General features: G+C 43.8%; 1 protein-coding gene across 1 annotated transcript in view; it reads left to right on the top strand.

Annotated features, from left to right (window-relative positions):
- LOC128901883 (single-stranded DNA-binding protein 2-like) overlaps positions 1–24,439 on the top strand; it is a 149,479-nt gene that overhangs the window by 88,428 nt on the left and 36,612 nt on the right. The window contains exon 5 of the mRNA XM_054184036.1: positions 4,742–4,831. Within this exon, the coding sequence (XP_054040011.1) occupies positions 4,742–4,831 (90 nt within the window). The remainder of the gene's footprint in view (positions 1–4,741; positions 4,832–24,439) is intronic.

The following is a 24,439-nucleotide window of genomic DNA, read 5'->3' as shown; positions in this document are numbered from 1 at the left end:
TTGTAAAATATTGTGATCGCATATGGAATTTGCCCTGTGAGCTTCTGTCACAAACTCCTTTTCCTGATAGCTTCAGAAAATGATCTGTGTATTGCAAGTTGCTCTTATGATTTTTATATGTGGTTTCAATGTTTGCAGATACTGAATTAATGGAATAACTAATCTATTTGTATTTTTATTTTGTATTTACTTTGTAATTTCTTTATTGGTAAAAATTAGTCTAAACCATGGCTATCAGCAGCTACTGATTAGACACTAGTTTTAATTTTTTTATATAATCATCTATTTTTACATTGTCTAGTGTTGCTTGGGTAGATCAATAAATGTTCACAGTATTTGTTCTTCAGGTAGACCATTTTATTTAATAATTGTAAAGAGATACCATAAATTCAGTATTTTAGATAGAAAAAACAAATAAAGTTTTCCATTTTAAGGAGGTAAAATATATGAAGAGATTAAACAATTTAAATTTTCTTTTTATGAAAAGCAAGGAAAGCAAATTTCAAATATTGCATATATTTTAAATTTGGAAATGTATTGGAAATATAAATCCTGAACAACTTGTAATGCATGCAAAAAGAAGCCATGGTTTGTAGTGAGAGTGTGAAAGGAGAACTGACTAATTCATCAGAACAAGCTAAATAAGAATATTTCAATGCAGCTGCTGCAGTTTTGTTTATTGATCTACCTGATATAAGTTTTTAAAATGTTTGCCATATAGTGCAGTCTAGAAAACATATAATACCTAAAACACTGAAAATATTTCTGGTTTTGGGACTTCATTGTCCTTTGGGGAAAAAACCCAACCCAACCAAACAAACACGAAGACAGAAGCAAACCCCAGTACATTACATAATGAAAGATAGAAATTGTAATTTCACGAACACCTAAGCCTAAATTACTGTGGAATGCCTATAACTACAAAATTCTTACAATTATAAAGCAGCACACATTTACCATTATTTAGCAAGGTGTGATAAAACTGACCGACTTTTGTAGCCACTCACACTTTGCATCATTCTGTCCTCCTTCCCACTCCCAGAAATGTAGAGGAGAAATGGTTTTACGTAGTGTCCATAAACTACACAATGTAATCAAGTCTCAAATAATTTAGGACAATTAAAATCAACACTTTGAATACCTCCCTGTAACATCATGGTCCACACAAAAAAATGACCCAACATTACTATTACTAATTTTTAGTAACTAGCATGGAGCAAAGAGCTGTTTCTCTTCTAGTTGAGACTTTTTTCTCCAGAAACCATTAGAACTGAGAATAATTGAATAATTCGGTCTGGATCACTTGTGGTATAATCACTTCCACAAGATGTTGCTTTCCTTTTCCCTTCATCATCACAAAGAATTCCCTTTTGCCAACCTCTGCTTTATTACTGTATGATAGCATACAGTATGGCTCTTTTGCACCCTTTTGGCCATCCTCTGAGTAGCTTTCCAAAATGGGGCTTCAGTCCTCAAACAAATAGCTTTCTGAGGAGACTGTAGAAACTGTCCAACCCTATATATTTACTTTGTCAGGCTCCTTTCTATACGTCTTCTCCATTAACAAAGTTGTACAAAAATCACTCCTCCTAAAATGTGTTCACTTTAGAGTCATATCCCCTTCATAGGAATCAATAGTGACAGCATCTCCAAAAGTAATAAATTTATTTACATCTATAAATGTGTGAGATAGACTTATGTTCATTCATTGCTATGTGAACATTGCTATGTCTGTAGCTCAGTAGACAAAGAATTGTTCTGCATGGCTGCTACTATTACAGGCCTTGAAAATTGTGTACTATTCCCTCAGGTTGAATGAACAGAGCTGGATTCCTCTGGTATCGTTGATAAGTCAGATTATAAAATTGTAATCAAAATATATTTAAAGAAAAAACTATTGATGCTTAATTACCTAAATACTATCTTTAGGCATATTTTAAAATAAAGCTTTGTTAGGAAAGTTTAATGGCTCATAAAAATCTTAACAGATATAATTTTTAGCTTTTTTTCCACCATTTTGGAATAGTCACTATTTCTTTCTCTCTCTTTTTTTTTTTACCTGTTAAGTATAATTTATCATTTTTTCTTTTGCTCTGTTCTATTTTAAAGTGATTTTTGAAGTGTGAAAAACAGTGAACTCTGCTGGGGCAGATCACCTTATCCCTATAGGAACACTGTACTGTGCAAAGTCACTCTCTCCTCTTACATTGTTTCATAACCAGGATAGTCTGGCAGAGCTCTCAATCGAGAAGGACATCTAAGACCCATTTTCCATTGCTTATTAAGGCACTCTGACATGCATTAATGCCTCATATAATTTAGTTTAAATAATGTGAGCAAATGTGGAACTTGTGGTGGGAGCCTTCAGAAAACTGGTCATATATCAAAGGAGGTTCTTGGTTCTTTTTTTGAGATCTCTCAATTTACAGGATTTTGAATAACTGACTTGATACTGTTGACATATGTTTGCCCAGTGATTTATTTTAGTCTGTTCAAATGCTTTATTCTGTAACATCAACTCTGTTGGACATATTGCAGTGCTTCATGCATGACCACTAAAGACAGACACATCTAAAGTAGCATAGGGAGAATAAGGCATTAGTATGCAAGGAGGGATGATATTGTAATAAGTTCATAATTATTAATGCCCTTTTAGTGGGCTACTCCCTCTTAGTTTGAGGCTGCAGTGCAGAGTATTTTGGACATTTTAGGTTGTTCAAGTTTTTAATATCATTCGTTTTCTCCATCAGTGATGTTAACTGTTGTCATTCTTTAGCTAGAAAACCTGTACATCTAGAAGTTGTACATCTGTTCATGATTTTACTTGACATTATGATCTGATGCACAGTTTAACCAAGTCTGGTTTTTGCCTAAAAAAATCCCCAGAACTTTCTTGTCTGTTCTCCTTTGGAAATACAGATATTCTGAGAGTAATTAGTGGGCAGGCACAGATGTCGTGCAAAAGAAAAGAAGGATAACAAAATTACATGGTTCTTCATGAGTTATTTCTGTGTATTCACACCACTTGCTTATTTTCCCCTCTGGGAGTCCAAGTTAGTGCCAAGACATGGAAGAAGGACCTGAGATGTTCCAGGGAATAGTATGCTTTTCCATGCATTTAAGCAGCCTCATACTCCAATCCCATGAACTTCAGGCAGTGTTAAAGGAATGGCCATTACTAGCAGACAATAATCTTTATTTGCTGAAGCTTTATAGAATAACTTGATAGGTTTATGTTAGTCCTTCACAAAAAGATATTATGATTCAAATGTGGTTGCTACTTCAAATTAATGTGACTGACATTTTTTGTGAATTGCAATTAATATTTTAACATTGATCCTACAGACCAGACCTTTGTATAAATAAGAATGGCCTTTCTTACAGGGTTTTCTAGGGAATCAAGTGTCTTGTACTCAGTTCTGAAGCCAGTACTTATTACAAACTTCATGCTTTAATAGCACATTCTAGACTTTTGTTTGAGAAGAATGTACAGCTTAGATGATAAATATGTTACTGGTAGTTGTTCAAAAATTTGATTCTAAAGCACAGTTTAGGCCATTGAAAAATCTTTGGTAATTAACTGAATATTTCCTTTTTGCTTGGTTAAAAAAGGTCAGTCCATCTTTGTGATACTTTTCAAATCTTTCCAGTATTATTCTTTAATTTCCTAGACAGTGTGCCAAACACCTGGAAATATAATTTACAGATCTGCATCTTTTTGATAGCAAGTGTGAGAGTACATGGAGTAATAAGTTAATAAACATGGCATACATATTCTGTAGGGCAGATATTGGCAGATTATTAGTGAACTGCAAGCAGCTCACTTTGCACTGTGTGTGTGTGAGTACTTTTACAAAAGACTGTAAGTTTTTATAGGTGATTCAGACTTGTGCCCTAACAGAAACATATTTCAGAAAGAAAGACTGCTGGAAATTAAAAGTGACTGAGGTTCCAATACATGAAAACAATAATGAATTGGCTTTCCTTTTTGTGATGATCTGCTTATAAATTGCCAGAAGCAATATTCTTTACTTGCTTCTTCCATCTGAAGGATTTGCAAAGGTAACTAATTTCATTCTTTGATTCACTTCTTAGAAATACCTTTTTTTTCTTTTCCTTTCCAAAAATGTAACCTGAATTCTTCTAATTTATCATGGTGGTTATTTTGAGGGTTGGTAAAATCATGAGTATTACTAGTAGTATTGTGAGCATTCCTTCTTGTACTATTTGTAACAGAATCATATTTTGAAGCTTGATATAATTTTGAAAGAATATTACAGTCTGATGAAATTATCTTTAAAGTGCTTGGAAATTGTTCGTAAATGCGTAAATTAATTTACTTATGCTACATATATATCTGTATGTATGTGTGGGAATGTTTATACACAATACAAAAAAAAGTGTGCAAGTTACATATAGACACACTGAGATATATTTATTTAAAAAAATATAGTCGAGATCTATCTAGTCAATAAATATTTGTGTGTCCATACAGTCTCTAGCATCCTTCCCCTCAACATACACTTGTCATCTTTAACAAATCATTCTGCTTGTATAAAAAAAGACTAAACACGATACAATTTTGACTTACCTTTAGATGAAACAATGACATTATGGCATATCTGCAGAATTACTTTCTGCATTTTGGTCATGGCAGGTTTTTGGGTGATTTTTTTTTTTGTTTTTTTTTTTAAGGTTACCATGCAATGACAAAGGTTTATTTTCCCTTTGTTCTTTTCAGAGTGCTGCAGCAGCTCCCAGTCCAGTGGTAGGAAACATTCCCCCAGGAGATGGCATGTCAGTAGGTCCTGTACCACCAGGTTTTTTTCAGGTATTCAGAAAAATTATGACTACAGGAACTTTAGGATAGAAAATCCTCCATAACACTGTTTAAAAGTTTGTAGAAAAGGTCTTCTTCTAAACTATATGTCATTATACAGTACAATACTTGAGAGGTTTGTAATTATATGGAAGTAAATATATGGAAAGGAAGGGATCTCTCTAACTGACAAATATTCAATTTGTGAAATAGTACAGCACAACTAATTTCAAAATTTCAGGAAAAAGAAATGGTGACAGTTGATGGTTGGAGCTTGAAAATGCTTGAATATAATTTTATAACAACTTCTTATGATAGAATTGAATATTATAATTGAAATAAGAACTTTGTTGGTCATGCCACAAGGCAGACATTTAAGATGTTCAAATTTCAATGAAATTTAGACCTAGACAACTAAGAACATCCTACTGAGCATCTCTTTGCATTCAAGATCTCAACCCCAATTTCTAAAAACAATTAGAGCATATGTTGCCTCTCATAAATTTTGTCATAAATGAAATTAAATAGCCAGTTACCACTTTGGATACAGAATACTAGCATGGAAAAAAATGCAACTTATAGTGTAAGGCCAAACTACAATTGCAGTCAAAGACTGGATTGCTCATATGAGTGAGCTTGCATCTCCTGGTCACCAAAGCTCAGGTTTTTTTCTCCTCACTGGCAAACTCTCTCTATGCAGCAGTAGGAGCAAATACCACTCTGGAATTGAAACAGTCCTTTAAGATGGGGCACAATAGAGATTTCCGTTTCACATACTTGAGCTCATGATGTGAAAGGAACAATTCAGATTTCCAGGACCGTGATGTGGGGAGAAGATCATGATAGGAAGCTTCTGTTCCATAAAAACCAAGTGCTGAAATCCAGGTAGAGATACAGGGTAACATCATTTTCCTTCTTCCATAAGATACATTGACAAAAGAAGCTATTTAATCTGAATAAAGAGTTGTTTTACTCTCTTACATCTTTACAATTCTTTATTCTCTTATCAAAATGTTGACTGTAAAAAATGGCAGGATATCAGCAATCTTTATTTGTAAGTGACAACGGATTATTTGGGTGGTGTTCCTTTTCCCACAGTCACAGGGGGAAAGAGTGCTATGTTGCAGTATTGATATCTACCTAGAAAAATCCAAAACTTGGCATGAGCATGTTGTTTCCTTGATTGACTCAGAATCCGAAGTGTGGTTTTTAGAATCATAAATAGTTTGGGTTGGAATGGACCTTTAAAGGTCATCTAGTCCAACCTCCCTCCAATGAGCAGGGACATCTTCAACTAGATCAGGTTGCTCAGAGCCCCGTCCAGCCTGACCTTGAATGTTTCCAGAGATGGGGCATCTACCATCTCTCTGGACAACCTGGGCCAGTGTTTCACCACCCTCACTGTAAAAAATTTCTTCCTTATATCTAGTCTGAATCTACCCTCTTTTAGTTTAAAGCCATTACCCCTTAGAGGCCCTGCTAAAAAGTCTGTCCCCATCTTTCTTATAAGCTCCCTTTAAATACTGAAAGGACGCAATAAGGTCTCCCAGAGCCTTCATCCCCCAGCCTGTATTGATACCAGGGGTTGCCCCAACCCAGGTGCAGGACCTTGCACTTGGCCTTGTTGAACCTCATGAGGCTCACATGGGCCCAATTCTTGAGCTTTTCCAGGTCCCTCTGGATGGCATCCTGTCCCTCAGGTGCGTCAATCACACCACTCAGCTTGGTGTCATCTGCACACTTGCCGAGGGTGTCCTTGATCCCACTGTCTATGTCACTGATGAAGATATGAAACAGTACTGGTCCCAATATGGACCCCTGAGGGACACCACTTATCACCGATTTCCATCTGGACATTGAGCCGTTGACCACTACCCTCTGGATGCGACCATCCTACCAATTCCTCATCCACCAAACATTCCATCCATCAAATCCATCTCTCTCCAATTTAGAGGGGGACCATGTCAAAGGCCTTACAGAAGTCCAGATAGATGACATCCGTAGCTCTTCCCTTGTCCACTGATATAGTCACTCCGTCAATGCATTTAATACATGAATGAAAAGATACTTGCAAGTATAAAATATCTTATAGTTGTCTGTCACAAAATCTTCAGGAGATGGCAGTAGTGAGGCCAATAGACAGGAAAAATTTCTGCAGTGTTAAAGATTCCTCCATAGAGGAAAGTCTTTCCTTTTCTGTTCCACTAAAGCTTCCATTCTCTTCCCCCAAAAGCCTCAGTACTGGCTTGATATCTCAGAAGAAAAAGATTCTTGTTTGTCAGTATCTGAATTCAGTCTTATTTGAACCCCCACAGCCAGCCTGCTCTTTTTCTAGGGCCTGTGACTGAAAATAAATTGAGAAAAATCTATTTCCACTGTAATATTTTGTAACAATAATTAGAGCTATAATCAACTCAAAAATATGTCTGATGAATCTTCTGCAAGGCAGGTTTCAAGAACTGATCTATGCAGTCCAATTAGTTTGGACTCCTCCAGAGATTACCATTCACCTATTCTTAAAATCGCCGAGTCCTTGTCATCATGTATCTCTGTAACATGCAAGACCTGAAATGAGTCCTCTGTAGTTTTAGTTGCTAGAAATCTACTTTCTTCAGTTGAATGGCCTAGTTAACAAAACAAGCATTTTTCAAGAGGCTATTAGTTTTCTCTATAGTTAAATATTTAAGAATATATATAAAGAAATAATTTTAGTTAGCAAATCCAACTGTAAGTTTGATAGCAAATATATTAATATGGTTGGGAACAATCCTGACAAAAGGAAGTTAAGCCAAAATTGTCAGTTACATAGTATGTGGAAACTATAAGGTGTATATAAAGCAAATATGTACACAGTCCATGATAATGTATTGTGGTTTTGGGATGAGTGTCTATTATCAAGAAGCAGTTAATATCTGGTTGTAATGCCTTCAGAGCTGAATCTTATAGATATCAATTTATCTGAGGACAAGAAAATATATTGGCAGACATCAGCCCTGTAATGTGGACCTTGAAAATTGAGGGACATCACCTGTTTGTTAAAAAGTAGGTGATAACACAAATAAGAAAGACAAACTCATGGGCAAAACATCCTACTTTCTTAATAGATGCTGTCTTTCTAGTACACCTTTAACTAGTAAATAAGTTTCCATATACTCTTCTGCAACTCCACTGATCCTGACTGATCACAAGAGTAAACCAAGACACATAAAATGTGTTCACCTGTCTTAGCCTAAATACTGAGGGACTCTAGTCCCTTTTCTATGAATTACCAGTTGTCTTTCACTGAGGGATGAGACTGGATCAATGGGCCAAGGCCAACTGTATGAGGTTTAATAAGGCCAAGCGCCGGGTCCTGCACTTGGGTCACAACAACCCCAAGCAACGCTACAGGCTTGGGGCAGAGTGGCTGGAAAGCTGACCAGCAGAAAAGGACCTGGGGATGCTGGTGGACGGCCAGCTTGACATGAGCCAGCAGTGTGCCCAGGGGGCCAAGAGGGCCAACAGCATTCTGGCTTGTATCAGGAATAGCGTGGCCAGCAGGAGTAGGGAAGTCATCGTGCCTCTGTACTTGGCACTGGTGAGGCCTCACCTCAAGTGCTGTGTTCAGTTCTGGGCCCCTCTGTACAAGAGGGACATTGAAGTGCTGGAGCGTGTCCAGAGGAGAGCTACCAGGCTGGTGAGGGGTCTGGAGACCAGGTCATATGAGGAGAGGCCGAGGGAGCTGGGCATGTTTAGTTTGGAGAAGAGGAGGCTGAGGGGAGACCTCATTGCCCTCTACAACTACCTGAAAGGAGGGTGGAGAGAGGTGGGTGATGGCCTCTTCTCCCAGGTGAATAACGACAGGACCAGAGGAAATGGTCTGAAGTTGAGGCAGGGGAGGTTTAGGTTAGATATTAGGAAGAATTACTTTACTGAAAGAGTGGTCAGGCGCTGGAACAGCCTGCCCAGGGAGGTGGTTGAGTCACCAGCCCTAGAGGTGTTTAAGAAATGTCTAGATGTGGCACTTCAGGGCATGCTCTAGTGGCAGAGATTGTAGGTTGTTTGGTTGGACTCGATGATCTCAAAGGTCCTTTCCAACCATGAAGATTCTATGATTCTATACACCTGGACCTGCAATTCACTCCTAGATTATGTAAGTGAACAATTCTATTTTTTAAAGAGTGGGAAGTTTATAGAAATAGTGGTAGAATGGTACTTATATCTATATATAGTTGTCGTGGTTTAGCCTCAAACGGCAACAAAGAACCACATGCCGCTCGCTCGCGCCTTCCTAATACAGGAAGAATCGTAAGAAAAGGCAAGACTCTTGGGTTGAGACAAAGGCAGTTTAACAGAACAGCAAAGGGAACAGGCAAACAACAACAACAACACGGAGAGGGGAATATACAAACGCGATTACGGAACCGCCGCTCCCCCGCCGCTCGCCGCCGCTCGCCGGCTGGACCCGGGACGCCCCAGCCTGCTTTTAAGCAGCAACTTCCTGCCCCCTCCCCCGGCAGCTCAGGGTGGGCGTGGCTCACATGGCATGGAATACCAGGAAAAATTAACCCTATCCCCACCGGAACCAGGACATTATCCACCCCTTATTCCATACCATCTATGCCATGCCCAGCAGGTTCCAATGGATTGCCACCACTTTACCCTGTTATGTGTATATATATATATACACACACATATAATGCCCTTAGTTTATGGGCCATCCCTCCAAAGTGTCCGTTGAGTTCTTTTAATCCACGGCTTTGGGCTCCATCTGTTAGAACAGTCTCTCAGGGCAGGTGAGATGCTGGGTGGTGCTGGTCTGTTGCATGCTGTATTTTTCGGAGCTTGTGACTGGTGCACCTGGTGTGGCTCATGCACGCCGTCCGTGGGCTGAAGATGTAGATCTTGAGGAAACTCCTGGGCGCCAGCTGCTGAGATCAGTTCTTATCCCATCATCCCTGTGCCTTACTTGTAGTACAACTGATAGCAATTAACAGCACACAATCTGATTCATTGGCTATTCTCGCCCAAAATCAGATCCCCATGAGGTACACATCGGACTTCCCCATCCTTCCGCATCACCCACCAAGTGCATCCAGGTCCTTGGGCAAAAGCAATCCCACGGATGGGTTTGCCTTTGCCTGAGGCAGGACTAACCCAGACTGTCTTCCCTAGCATATTCTTCATGTGCACTACGGGGACTTTATCCCCTTCTACAGTACGTGGAAGTTTTGATTGGGCAGGGCCAGCCCGATTGTTAGATCCCCTGGTGTTAACTAGCCAGGTAGCTTTTGCTAAATGCGTATCCCAGTGTTTGAAAGTCCCACCACCCATTGCTCTCAGTGTAGTTTTTAACAGTCCATTGTATCGTTCTATCTTCCCAGAGGCTGGGGCGTGATAGGGGATGTGATACACCCACTCGATACCATGTTCTTTGGCCCAGGTGTCTATGAGGCTGTTTCGGAAATGAGTCCCGTTGTCCGACTCAATTCTCTCTGGGGTACCATGTCGCCACAGGACTTGCTTTTCAAGGCCCAGGATAGTGTTCCGGGCAGTGGCATGGGGCACAGGGTATGTTTCCAGCCATCCAGTGGTTGCTTCCACCATTGTGAGCACATGGCGTTTGCCTTGACGGGTTTGTGGCAGTGTGATATAATCAATCTGCCAGGCCTCCCCAGATTTATATTTCAGCCATCGCCCTCCATACCAAAGAGGCTTCAAACGCTTGGCTTGCTTGATCGCAGCGCATGTCTCACATTCATGGATGACCTGTGCAATAGTGTCCATGGTCAAGTCCACCCCTCGGTCACGAGCCCATCTATATGTCGCATCTCTCCCTTGATGGCCTGAGGAGTCATGGGCCCACCGAGCTATGAATAGTTCACCCTTATGTTGCCAGTCCAGATCCACCTGAGCCACTTCAATCCTAGCGGCCCGATCCACCTGCTGGTTGTTCTGATGTTCCTCCGTGGCCCGATTCTTCGGTACGTGGGCATCTACATGGCGTACTTTCACAACCAGATTCTCTATCCGGGCAGCAATATCTTGCCATAGGTCAGCAGCCCAGATGGGTTTGCCTCTGCGCTGCCAGTTGCCCTGCTTCCACTGCTGTAACCACCCCCACAGAGCATTTGCCACCATCCATGAGTCAGTGTAGAGATAGAGTACTGGCCATTTTTCTCGCTCAGCAATGTCCAAAGCCAGCTGAATAGCCTTCACCTCTGCAAACTGGCTCGATTCACCCTGTCCCTCACTGGCTTCTGCAACCTGTCGTGTAGGACTCCACACAGCAGCCTTCCACTTTCGATGCTTTCCCACAATACGGCAGGACCCATCAGTGAACAGGGCATATTTCTTCTCATTTTCTGGCAGTTTATTATATGGTGGGGCCTCTTCTGCACGCGTCACCTCCTCCTCTGGTGACATTCTGAAATCCTTGCCTTCTGGCCAGTCCACGATCACTTCCAGAATTCCTGGGCGACTGGGGTTTCCCATTCGAGTTCGCTGCGTGATCAGTGCAATCCACTTACTCCATGTAGCATCGGTTGCATGATGTGTGGTGGGGACCCTTTCTTTGAACATCCAACCCAGCACCGGCAGTCGAGGTGCTAAGAGGTGCTGTGCTTCTGTACCAACTACTTCCGAAGCAGCTCGAACCCCTTCATATGCTGCCAATATCTCTTTCTCTGTTGGAGTGTAGCGGGCTTCGGATCCTCTGTATCCACGACTCCAAAACCCTAGGGGTCGACCTCGAGTCTCCCCTGGTGCTTTCTGCCAGAGGCTCCAGGTAGGGCCGTTCTCCCCGGCTGGGGTGTAGAGCACGTTTTTAACATCTTGTCCTGCCTGGACTGGCCCCAGGGCCACTGCATGGACTATTTCCTGTTTGATTTGTTCAAAAGCTTGTCGTTGCTCAGGACCCCATTTAAAATCATTCTTCTTCCGGGTTACTTGATACAGAGGGCTTGCAATTTGACTGTAATCTGGGATATGCATTCTCCAAAAACCCACAATACCTAAGAAAGCCTGTGTTTCCTTTTTACTAGTTGGTGGAGACATAGCTGCTATTTTGTTGATCACATCCATTGGAATCTGACGGCGTCCATCTTGCCATTTTATTCCTAAAAACTGGATCTCCTGCGCAGGTCCCTTGACCTTACTTCGCTTTATAGCAAAACCAGCGTCAGAAGGATTTGGACTATTTTACTCCCTTTCTCAAAAACTTCTTCTGCTGTGTTTCCCCATACAATGATGTCATCAATGTACTGCAGATGTTCTGGAGCTTCACCCTGTTCCAGTGCAGTCTGGATCAGTCCATGGCAAATGGTGGGGCTGTGTTTCCACCCCTGGGGCAGTCGATTCCAGGTGTATTGGACGCCCCTCCAAGTGAAAGCAAACTGTGGCCTGTACTCTGCTGCCAAAGGGATTGAGAAGAATGCATTCGCTATATCAATCGTGGCATACCACTTGGCTGCCTTGGACTCCAGTTCGTACTGCAGTTCTAGCATGTCTGGCACGGCAGCACTCAGCGGTGGCGTGACTTCATTCAGGCCACGATAGTCTACAGTTAGCCTCCACTCTCCATTAGATTTTCGCACCGGCCATATGGGACTGTTAAAGGGTGAGCGAGTCTTGCTGATCACTCCTTGAACCTCTAGTTGACGAATCAGCTCATGGATGGGAATCAGAGAGTCTCGGTTAGTGCGATACTGCCGCCGATGCACCGTTGTGGTAGCAATCGGCACCTGCTGTTCTTCGACCCTCAACAACCCCACAACAGAAGAATCCTCCGAGAGACCAGGCAAGGCAGATAACTGTTTAACTTCCTCTGTCTCCAAAGCAGCTATGCCAAAGGCCCAGCGGTACCCTTTTGGGTCCTTAAAATACCCTCTCCTGAGGTAATCTATGCCAAGGATGCATGGAGCCTCTGGGCCAGTCACAATGGGATGCTTTTGCCACTCATTCCCAGTTAGGCTCACTTCCGCCTCCAGTACAGTCAACTCTTGGGATCCCCCTGTGACCCCAGCAATACAGATGGGTTCTTCCCCTCTATAGCTTGATGGTATTAGGGTGCACTGTGCACCCGTGTCCACTAGAGCCTTATACTCCTGTGGGTCTGATGTGCCAGGCCATCGAATCCACACCGTCCAATAAACCCGGTTGTCCCTTTCCTCCACCTGGCCGGAGGCAGGGCCCCCCTAATACTGGTCATAGTATCCATTACTCACTTCTTGCATAAATGACTTGGAAGTTCCTTCAAGAGGATCAGAAGCAAGATCAGGCCTTCTGCTTTGTCTGGGGAACGGCCCACTGGAAACTGGGGCGGCACTTTTCCTGGAGGGATCCCCTTTTGTGGTTGTCCTTCCTTGCAACTCCTGTACCCGTGTCCGCAGGATCGTAGTAGGTTGTCCATCCCCCTTCCTCATGTCCTCTCCGTGGTCCCGCAGGTAGAACCACAGGGTGCCTCGTGGTGTGTACCCTCCGTACTCTCTCTCTTGAGTGGGGAAATGCCTGCTTCTAATAGCTGAGATGCTGGCCCGTGCAGGTGGGGAGTAGGACATATTCTCTTCAAGTTGCTGGACCTTCCGCGACAGTTTCTCCACAGCTGAGACAAGGGGGGAAGAGAGACTTTCTTCATATCGCCGGAGCCGGCCAGCCACCTCATCCACCGTTGGTCCCTCCTTGCCTTTCCATTCCATTACTGCCAGGGAGTTGGCATATGACGATGGTGCGCTCCGTACAAACTTCCGCCACATGGGCCTTGTGCATCGCACCTCATCAGGGTCTGTGGGTAAGTCTGCATTGTCCAAGTCATAATAAATCATCTCCCGCACGGCTAATTCTCTCAGGTACTGGATACCTCTTTCCATGGTAGTCCACTTGCTTGGCTGACATACAACATCCTCACTGAAGGGGTACCTCTCCCTCACGCCTAACAGGAGTCGTTTCCAGAGGCTGAGGGCTTGGGTCTTCTTCCCAATCGCCTTGTCAATGCCGCCTTCCCTAGACAGGGATCCCAGCTGCCTGGCCTCCCTACCCTCTAATTCCAGGCTACTGGCCCCATTATCCCAGCACCGGAGCAGCCAGGTGACAATGTGCTCACCTGAAAGTTGGCTGAAATCTTTTCGCATATCCCGCAGCTCACTCAAGGATAGGGATCGAGTAATTATCTCTGGTTCTGCCTCTTCCTCCTGCTCTCGTGATGGCCCTGGTTCATCATCATCTTTTACTAAGCGAACTGATTTCTTTGTGTACTTCTTCTTCTGTATGGGGGCAACTGATACCGGCACGGGTTGATTCCCTGGTTCAGTGGCAGTGGCTGCTATGGGGGTTGGAGTAACTGCAGTGGCTACCACGGGGGTTGCAGTAGCCGCAGTGGCTGTCGCGGGGGTTGCAGTAGCCGCAGTGGCTGTCGCGGGGGTTGCAGTAGCCGCAGGGGCTGCCGCAGGGGTTGCAGTAGCCGCAGGGGCTGCTGGTCTGGTTTCCATCTCTTCCCCTTGAGGGTGCTGCATAATTCTGAGCAGTGCCTGGTAGATACTGGCCAGGGCCCAGCACAGCGCAGTGAGTTGTGCCTCTCTAGAATAGCCACAGCATTTTCCCTTCAAATGTTCTACCACTTTATCAGGGTCCTGTAATTGTTCAGGGGTGAAATCCCAGACCATTGGAGGTGAGTAGTTCTCTAGGTATCTGCCCATGCTCTCCCACATGCCCTGCCACCCCTGACTATCCAGCCTCGGGGCAGATCTCCGGGTGGTAGTCTTAAATCGTCGCTTAACCCTAAACAAGACCTGGAACGTATTCAGGAGACATAGCACTAGGAACATGCTGGTTTGAGTATCCCAAGGATATTCAAAATTCTCAAAAGCTGTCATACCTGACCCGAAGGAGAAAAGGGAGGCAAAAGGGCTGGGGAAATTATTAACAAATTCTGAGAGACGGTGTCCAATGTACGGACAGGACAGCAAAACCACATAAACACCCCAAAATAGCCGTCTGAACAGTGATGTTATCATATCATAAACAGATATCGCACAGGACAGCAGAATGATAATCCTCATCCCTGTTCCAGACATGGTAAACAGCATCGCAGGGAGTACATAAGCCATATAGGAATTTATGTAACACAGCCATGAGAACAAACCAAGCAACATGATGACCAGTGACTATTTACCTAATAAAATAAATGCATACAAAAAAAAACCCAAAACCGTTTTTTCCACGTTCTAGTTGGATTCTGTCGTTATCTCAACCCTTCGAGCCCCACGTTGGGCGCCAAAAAGGACTGTCGTGGTTTAGCCTCAAACGGCAACAAAGAACCACGTGCCGCTCGCTCGTGCCTTCCTAATACAGGAAGAATCGTAAGAAAAGGCAAGACTCTTGGGTTGAGACAAAGGCAGTTTAACAGAACAGCAAAGGGAACAGGCAAACAACAACAACAACACGGATAGGGGAATATACAAACACGATTACGGAACCGCCGCTCCCCCGCCGCTCGTCGCCGCTCGCCGGCCGGACCCGGGACGCCCCAGCCCGCTTTTAAGCAGCAACTTCCTGCCCCCTCCCCCGGCAGCTCAGGGTGGGCGTGGCTCACATGGCATGGAATACCAGGAAAAATTAATCCTATCCCCACCGGAACCAGGACAATAGTAGACTATAGTAGTCTACTATATATACTATAGATAGACTATAGTAGACTATATTTAGTTTACTAAGACTTTCCATTACAAAAACATTGTAACAGTTCAATGTTTTGCAAACTACAATTTATTTGGAAGATCATCCTGGAATGATAAAGCTGCCTTTCATTGCATTCATGAAAATGTTTGGATTAGTCTAAGTTACAGCTGTCAACAACCACTATCTTTACAGCTCTACTTGGCTAACTCTGAATTGCTAGGTGACTTAAAACCATTTAATTTTTCATCAGTACTGGATCTTAGTTTTGCACTAGAACTTGATTTCAGTGTGTGGTGCAAACTACTAACTAGGACACAAGCAAAATGGATGGTCTTGCTACAGCAGTTGCTTCTCATCAGACAATTCAGAGGAAGGTGGAAATCAGGTAGGGACTGAGCTAGGAACCAAGAAACCTTATACGGGTTCCAGTTTCGCTGTAACTGCTGCCCACTGCTATTAATTGTCCTTTATTTTTTAAAAAAGAAAAAGAATCCAGTACACTAGTATGACACAGTAGTCATTCCTATAGTCAAACACTGGAAGCTTTGCTAAATGTGGTGAGTTGACCCTGGCCAACAGCCAAACACCCACACAGCCTCTCACTCACTCCCCTCTCCTGTGGAACAGGGAGAAAATAGAAGGAAGGCAAGAAGACTCATGGTTGAGATAATGACAGTTATTCCCCTTGGATTATGGGAGCTTCATTCTGCTCCCTGTCCCTGTCTTTCAGTTCCGGGGGCTGAGTACCCTGAGAACAACTGGTCTTATTAAAGACTGAGGCAAAGAAGGCATTAAGTACCTCAGCCTTTTCCTCATCCTTTGTCACTATGTTTCCCCCTGCATCCAATAAAGGATGGAGATTCTCCTTAGCCCTCCTTTTGTTGTCCATAGAGGAGACTCCCACATTTAGGTCATTCAAGCTATTATAGGCTTTTCTTACAAGGAAACAACTCTATTCATTTCTGCTGGCAAACAGAAAGTATGCTCTCATGAGAACTTCTTGCTGCACTGTTAGATAAAGGCAAGGCCATGAAGATAGCGTAATCGAAGCAAGAGGGCAGCTGCCTGCAGGCTTCTCTGTTACAATGAGCCGTCTGAGTTTATCCTGTAGCCAATGAGGTTGTGCAGCACAACACAGACCTGAAGGCCACACTGTATGTGCAGCACAGCGCAGCACAGCCCAGGCCTGGGCCTACCCAGGTTAACTGTTATGTGGATCATTCGACGTACAGTGATCTCCCAGTCAGGATTACTACATTCCACCCCTTGATCCACATACAGTTTACCTTTTTTAAATATATTATGAGTTACAGATTATATTAGTAAGCAGTTCAGCTAATGGAAAGTTTATTATACATAAGGTAGTCACTACGAATAATAATAGTACAAGGATAATGAAAATTAAAACAAATACTGGTTGTGAAAATAACTGTAGAACAGCAATTATATTAGGGCTAGCACAGGGCAGCACAGCACAGGCCTGAGCCTGCTCAGGTTAACTGTTACAGGCATCCCTAACTCCTCAATGTAAAATGGTCTTCTGGTCAAGACCACTACAACCCCCAGCCTACTCACTGAGGGGGCAGAATGAGAAACAGAGAAAACGTTGATGCTGTGCAAGCACCGTTCAGCAACTGAAGTAGGGTTTGATATATTAAAGCTGTAAACTAATTGAAGTAGAGGCTTAATATATTAGAACTGTAAATTAGAGTAGGAGCTTAATTTAGGAGACTGGGTGCCTTAAGGCTGTACAAAGAGCAGATGCAACAGTTGTAGTACTAAATGTCAGAACTCATCTCCTATTTTTTTAAGACAGAATGCTTTAGGACAATATAACCTTGTAGTAGAAGCTTATCTCTCAAAACAAGGGGCCCAGGGTTACTGAGGAATGCAGAGACTAGTCAAAGCTAACACCTTTGATGCGCCAGCAAGAATAAAGGAGTAGAGGCCTGCAGTTCACCCAGAAGTCACAACGATGAAGAGGAGTGGAGGAAGTAAACGACCACCAGATGTCTCTGAAGACCACCGAGAGACTCTAGTGCGCATGCAGGAGTGGGCAGTAACCTGTAATAATGAGTTAATGAATAGGTAATAATTTCTTGGAAAACTAGTGAATATGCATACGTAGTATGTAAACTGTACCTCTAAATCAGTTGTCGCGCACATTAGGTGGATCAATCCCCTGTGCGCCCGGCACTGCAATAAAGAATACCTGCTTAATAGTCACCAAGGCTATTGAGCCTTAACTTCGGCATTTCACTGCATCAGTTCTGGCACCCCAGATGGGACCTGCTCTGCTCGGCTGCAGAACCTGCTGAGAATGGGACTCTCTAGGGTACTCCCATGAATTTCCCGGAGGGACTCCTTGCCTCAATCGGATCACTGCAGGAGCAGACAAGGACCATCTAATAAGGTATTCTTTAAATATTCTTTAAATTTTTGGCATATAGGTAAAACACGTTCAGGGTTAAGGCATTTCACAGCATCACAATAGTCAAAACATTGTTGTGTTATCAATGCTGTTTTATCCACAAATGCAAAGCACAGCACCATACCAGCTACTATGAAGAAAGTTAACTCCATCCCAGCCAGATCTGGTACAGTATGTATTTTAATATAACTTTTAATTTCAGAGCTACATATTTTTTTATCCATAGGACCTTGTCTTCTTTCAGTACATAGGATAGGTTATACTCTGGAAATAAATTGGTGTTAAACAGTAACTGAATCTGCTCCTGCTTCATTTGCTGCAAAACTCAATGTGTGGGACTACCAGAAGAGAGAATAGTTTTGTGATCTGAAGCTCTTTAATCCCAAATAGGAGAACCTAAACAAATTTTAGAGTTGTCTTTGTATCTGGCTGTAATGGTGGGTCAAAAGCAGTTCAATGACTGGGATTTCTGGAGAGTCAGCAAATCTGAAAGTTCCTTTCTTAGATAAGGAGCCTCAGAGAAAGCTAATGGTTAGAAATCAGAGTGCTAGACTGGATCTTAAAACCATGTGTGCAGTTCTTTCCTAAGCTACATTTCTCCTGGGTAATCCAAGATAAGTAATTTCATTTCTCTTTTTTCTTGTTTTTCCACAAACAAAAAGGAATGTCATAAGAGAAAATCCTTTTTAAAGATTATGAATTGCTTTGGCAGTAGAAATGATAAAACTATCTTAGATTCCATAAGGATAAGATGACTATATACATGTCTGAAATTCTCATCTAAAATAATCTTGCTTCCAGTCATAGTTCCAGTCAGGAAAATCTGTTCCAGTGTGGGCTCTTCCATGGGCTGCAGGGAATATCTGCTCCAGTGCCATGGAGCACCTCCTCCCCCTCCTTCTTCTCTTACCTTGGTGTTCCCTCTACTGTTTCTCGGTCTTCTTTTCTCTCCTGTTTCTGTCCAGCATTTTTGCCCTTTTTTAAATATGTTTTCACAGAGGCACCACCAAATTCACCTATGGGCTCAGCTGTGGCCTGAAGTGGGGCTGTTCTGTTGTGAAGACAGCTGGAAATGGCCATGTCTGGCACAAGGCAGCCCCTGACCTCCTCCCACAGTAGCTACCCCTGCAGCCCCCTGCTACCAAAACCTTGCCACCTGCGCTCAATACAACCACATTCATTACATTGATGATCTGTGCTGTATATGGAGTTACAATGTGAGGAAAGCACTCAGCTACTATGTTAATAAAATAATTTAGCACATTTTCTGAGTCACTTTTAAGCATCAAAGTTAGTAATTTGTAAATGTCTTGGTATGTCTGTCCACAGACATCAACATGACCTAGTCTTCACCCCTATTTTTGCATCCCTATCTGATACTGAAACAGTAAGGGTGCATTAGGAGTTAAATAAGAATGTAGCAATTATTTACCTTCAGGTCTAGATATTAGAGGATGCATATAATATCTGTGGTCAAAGTTTTACACAAGGTTCTAATAGAACAGCAGCAGCAGTTGTTGCCGTGTGCTGAGAAGAGTGTGAGGCTTGTGAGGTCCCCGGGAGGTGTCTGAGGGGGTTTCTGGACCCCCGGCACTCTTGGGCTGTATGTGTGGAGGGACCGTCTGGCAGGCGACACGTATCGCGAGAGGGGCAGGAGAGAGTTAGGTGGTGCTGGCGGTCCCCGCAGCTAGTTCAAACCGCTAGGGAGCGTCAGCGACCAGGGCATAGCGTGGTAGTTCTCGTGCAAACAGGGAGCAGTGCCTGAAGGGAGCGGCGCAGCAGTTCGCGCGAGAAGGGTGGGGCACTCTACCAGTTGTCGGGCTGCTGCCTGCTCTGCTCACCCACAGGCTTAGGCTGCAGCACCGATGGTCTCCCCAGCTAGCTGATGGCTGTGTATGCCTACCCAGCAGCTTGAGGTCTCCAGGGAGTTAGAAAGGCATATTAAGCAGTTCTTTGAGATCGTCGGAAGCATTGTGGCAGAGACTAGGTGAGGGCAGTGCTCTGCAGCAGCTGGGAGCCCATCTATCTAGCCAGGCTAGCCTGGGACGAGTGGAGGCAGCCACCCAGATGGAGCTTCCTATCAGGGAATCTGCTGTCCAGGTGGAGGGCTGCAAAGACTGCACCCCACAGTCCTGGGTGGAGGAGGGTGGAAGCTCCACCTGTGCAAGGTGTGCTCTGGTGGAGTTACTCCAGCAGTGGGTGGAGGAGCTGCAGGAGGAAGTCAGTGGGTTATGCTGTATTAAGGATGGGGAACAAGAAATATAGTACTATTTGAGGCATTGCAAGAAGAAATATTAGGGCCCTGTGGCACTGATCTCCAAGGACTACCAGACAAAGAGCATCAACAGCAAACAGACAGCTCCTTGGAGAAGGAGGTGCCATGGTCTCTGATGACCCATGGGAACAAGATATCACTTCACCCCCATTTCCTCATATGTACCAACCAGCAACAGATGCAAAATCTTAGCACTGGATGAAGCCAATGAGCAAGACTCACAGGGAGAAACTGCACCACTTGCACACACTAAAAGCTGCAAAAGGAAGTGGCAAGTGCTAGTAGTGGGTGACTCTCTGCTGAGGGGCACTGAAACATCCATCTGCCAGCCTGATATACAGTCAAGGGAAGTTTGCTGCTTGCCAGGAGCCAAGATCTGTGATGTCACAGAGAGATTGCCACAAGTGGTAAAAAGCACTTTTCCATGTGGACATCAATGACATGATAAAGCATAACCTGGGCAAGATCAAGCAGGACTTCAGAGCCCTGGGGGCACAAGTGAAGGGGACAGGAGCCCAAGCAATCTTCTCCTCTGTCTTGCCAGTCAGGGATGGGCCGCAGGCAAAAGTTGACGCATCATGCAGATCAACACTCGACTTTGTGGCTGGTGCCATCACCAGGGCTTTGGTTTCTACAATCATGGGATGTCTTTCGATGAATACAGATTATTGGGGAGAGATGGGATCCACCTATCTAGAAGAGTAAGGAAAATCTTTGCTGTCAGATTGACTGACTTATTTAATCACATTTTAAACTAACAAGCTTGGGGGATGGTGTCCAAAGCTGTGACACTTGTGTGCTCACAAGCAACAGGGTGGATAAGTGCACCTAGCAGATTAGTGAGGAATGCTCCCCAGCCCTCCAAAAAGGTTCCACCAAAAAGGTGAGACAGTCGACAGTCCAACTGAAGTGTCTCTATACCAGTGCACACAGCATGGGTAACAAACAGGAGCTGGAAGCCACTGTGCAGCTGGAAAGCTATGATTTCATTGCTATCATCAAAACTTGGTGGGATGAATCACATGATTGGAGTGCTGCAATAGATGGCTATAACCTGTTCAGGAGGGACAGGCAAGGAATGAGAGGCAGGGGGGAAAGGTTGCCCTCTGCATAAAAAAATGGATTGATCGCACAAAGCTGTCCTTGAAAAACAGCAGTGCACGGGTTGAGAGCTTATGGGTGAAAACTAGAGACCAAGCCAACAAAAGAAACCTTGTGGTTGGTGTTTACTACAAGCCACCGGATCAAAGGGAGCCTGTTGATGAAGTGTTCTTACACTGCAAGCATCACGCTCGCAGACCCTGATCCTGCTGGGGGACTTCAATCACCCTGACATCTGCTGGAAAAGCAGCACAGCAAGCTGCAGGTAGTCCAGGAGACTCTTGGAGTACATAGAGGATAACTTCCTAAACCAGGAGATAGACAGCCCAACCAGAGGAGAAGCATTACAAGACATGTTGCTCACTAATGCAGAGGAATTTACTGGAGAGGACAAGACTGGTTGTAGCATGCCCTGGTGGAATTCATGGTCTTGAGGGATATAGGCCAGGTGAGAAGTATAGTCAGGACCCTTAAATTTAGGAAAGTGAACTTTCAGTTGTTTAAGGAATCAGTGGATGGGACCCCCTGGGAAACTGCCCTTGGGGATAAAGGAGCAGAACAGAGCTGGCAGCTCTTTAAGGACATTTTTCTTAGAGCACAAGAGGTCTTGATTCTCATGTGTAAGAAATCGGGCAAGGAAGGCAGGAGACCAGAATGGCTGAGTAAGGACCTCCTGGTCAAACTAAAGCATAAGAAGGAAATGCACAGGCAGTGGAAGCAGGAACATGTATCCTGTGAAAAATATAGGGACGCTGCCTGGATGTGTAGGGGTGGGCTCAGGAAAGCTAAGGCACAGTTGGAAATTAATTTGGCAAGGAATGTGAAGAATCATAAGAAGGGCTTCTACAGGAACATTGGTCAGAAAAGGAAGACAAAAAAATTTGTAACACACACCCCAATCCCCCCGATAAATGAGACAGGGGATCTGGTGACCAAGGACATGGAGAAGGCAGAGGTACTCAAAAACATTTTTGCTTCCATTTTCAATGGCAATGTCTCTTCCCACATCTCTCAAGCCCCTGAACCTCAGTGCAGGGACTGGGAAAATGCAGTCCCTCCCATCGTAGCAGAAGATCAGGTTTGAGACCACCTGAGGAACCTTAACATACGTAAGTCCATGGGACCCAATGAGATGCATCCCAGGGTCCTGAGGGAATTGGCTGATGTAGTTGCCAAGCCACTCTCCATGATATTTGAAAAGTCGTGGCAGTCAGGTGAAGCCCCTGGTGACTGGAAAAGGGGAAACATTACACCCATTTTTAAAAAGGGTAGAAAGGAGGACCCTGGGAACTACCGCCCTGTCAGCCTCACCTCTGTGCCTGGGAAGATCGTGGAACAGATCCTCCTAGAAGCTATGCTAAGACACATGGAGGACAGGGAGGGGATTCGAGACAGCCAACATGACTTCCCTAAGGGCAAATCATGCCTTACTAATCTAGTGGCCTTCTACAATGGAGTGACTGCGTCAGTGGATAAGGGAAGAGCTAAGAATGTCATCTACCTGGACTTCTGTAAGGCCTTTGATATGGTGTCGCAGATGGAAATATTTGACACGGTTATGATTAAACAATTAAAATTATAAAATTTATTAAAACTGTATCTTTATCCTTTTCACCTTTAATTGTACATCTAGCATCAGTTAACTGTTTCTCGACCTCTTCCCAGCTATGCCAATTATTACAAGCTCAGTCCTCTGGGAAGGTGGGATTTGGTTGGATACCGTGTTTCTGTAAGTATCTGATGATTTTGCTTGCCATCCTACTGACTACGCCAATTTATCACAGATGGAAATATTTGACATAGTTATGATTAAACAGTGATTCAAAATGTATTAGTGATTTAAGGCAGATCAAGAGGTTAATTTTAGCAGCACTTAATCATTAACCAGTTTAGAGGTTTACAAAGTGATTTAACAAAATAATTGAACAGCGACTTAACTACAGATTTGAAGATGGCAAGATTCACGCTAACTTACTATAAGGTATTCCAAATCATAGAAACATAGAATTGCTTAGGTTGGAAGGGACCTTTCAGATCATCTAGTCCAACCATCAACCTAACTCTGACAAAAACCATCACTAAATCATATCCCTAAGCACTATGTCGACCCGTCTTTTGAATACCTCCAGGGATGGTGACTCAACCACTTCCCTGGGCAGCCTGTTCCAGTGCTTAATAACCTTTTCAGTGTCAACATTTTTCCTAATATCCAGTCTAAACCTCCCCTGGCGCAACTTCAGACCATTTCCTCTTGTCCTATCGCTTGTTATTTGGGAGAAGAGAACAAACCCCAGCTCTCTACAGCCTCCTTTCAGGTAGTTGTAGAGAGCGATAAGGTCTCCCCTCAGCCTCCTTTCCGCCAGACTAAACAACCCCAGCTCCCTCAGCCGCTCCTCATAAGACTTGTTCTCCAGGCCCCTCACCAGCTTCCTTGCCCTTCTCTGGACACACTCCAGCACCTCAATGTCTTTCTTGTGGTGAGGGGCCCAAAACTGGACACAGTACTCGAGGTGGGGCCTCACCAGTGCTGAGTACAGGGGGACGGTCACTTCCCTAGTCCTACTCACCACACTGTTCCTGATACAGGCCAGGAAGCTGTTTGCCTTCTTGGCCCCCTGGGCACACTGCTGGCTCATAGTCAGGTCCCAGGTCCTTTTCTGACAGGCAGGTCTCCAGCCACTCTTCCCCAAGCTTGTAACACTGTTGTTATGACCATATTTCTTTGTGATCTTTATCTATATTATCAGCTTTACTAAATATAATAAACAAAAGACAGAGGAAAGTTCTGGACCTTGTGTTCATTGAAGTATGTTAATTTTTTTAAAAACGTGAAAATGGTTGATTTTATAGGATTTAGGGAGATAGCATAAGTCATTACTGGGCCACTCTCCATCATCTTTGAAAGGTCCTGGAGAACAGGCGAGGTGCCTGAGGACTGGAGGAAAGCCAATGTCACTCCAGTCTTCAAAAAGGGCAAGAAGGAGGACCCAGGGAACGACAGGCCGGTCAGCCTCACCTCCATCCCTGGAAAGATGATGGAACAGCTCATTCTGGGCATCATCTCAAGGCATGTGGAGGATAAGAAAGCTATCAGAAGTAGTCAACATGGATTCACCAAGGGGAAATCATGTCTGACTAATCTGATAGCCTTCTATGATGG

This window comes from Rissa tridactyla, chromosome W (assembly GCF_028500815.1).
Source record: "Rissa tridactyla isolate bRisTri1 chromosome W, bRisTri1.patW.cur.20221130, whole genome shotgun sequence".
NCBI lineage: Eukaryota > Metazoa > Chordata > Aves > Charadriiformes > Laridae > Rissa > Rissa tridactyla.
The sequence above is the reverse complement of the archived record's forward strand: the minus strand, read 5'-3'. Positions and strand labels throughout refer to the sequence as shown.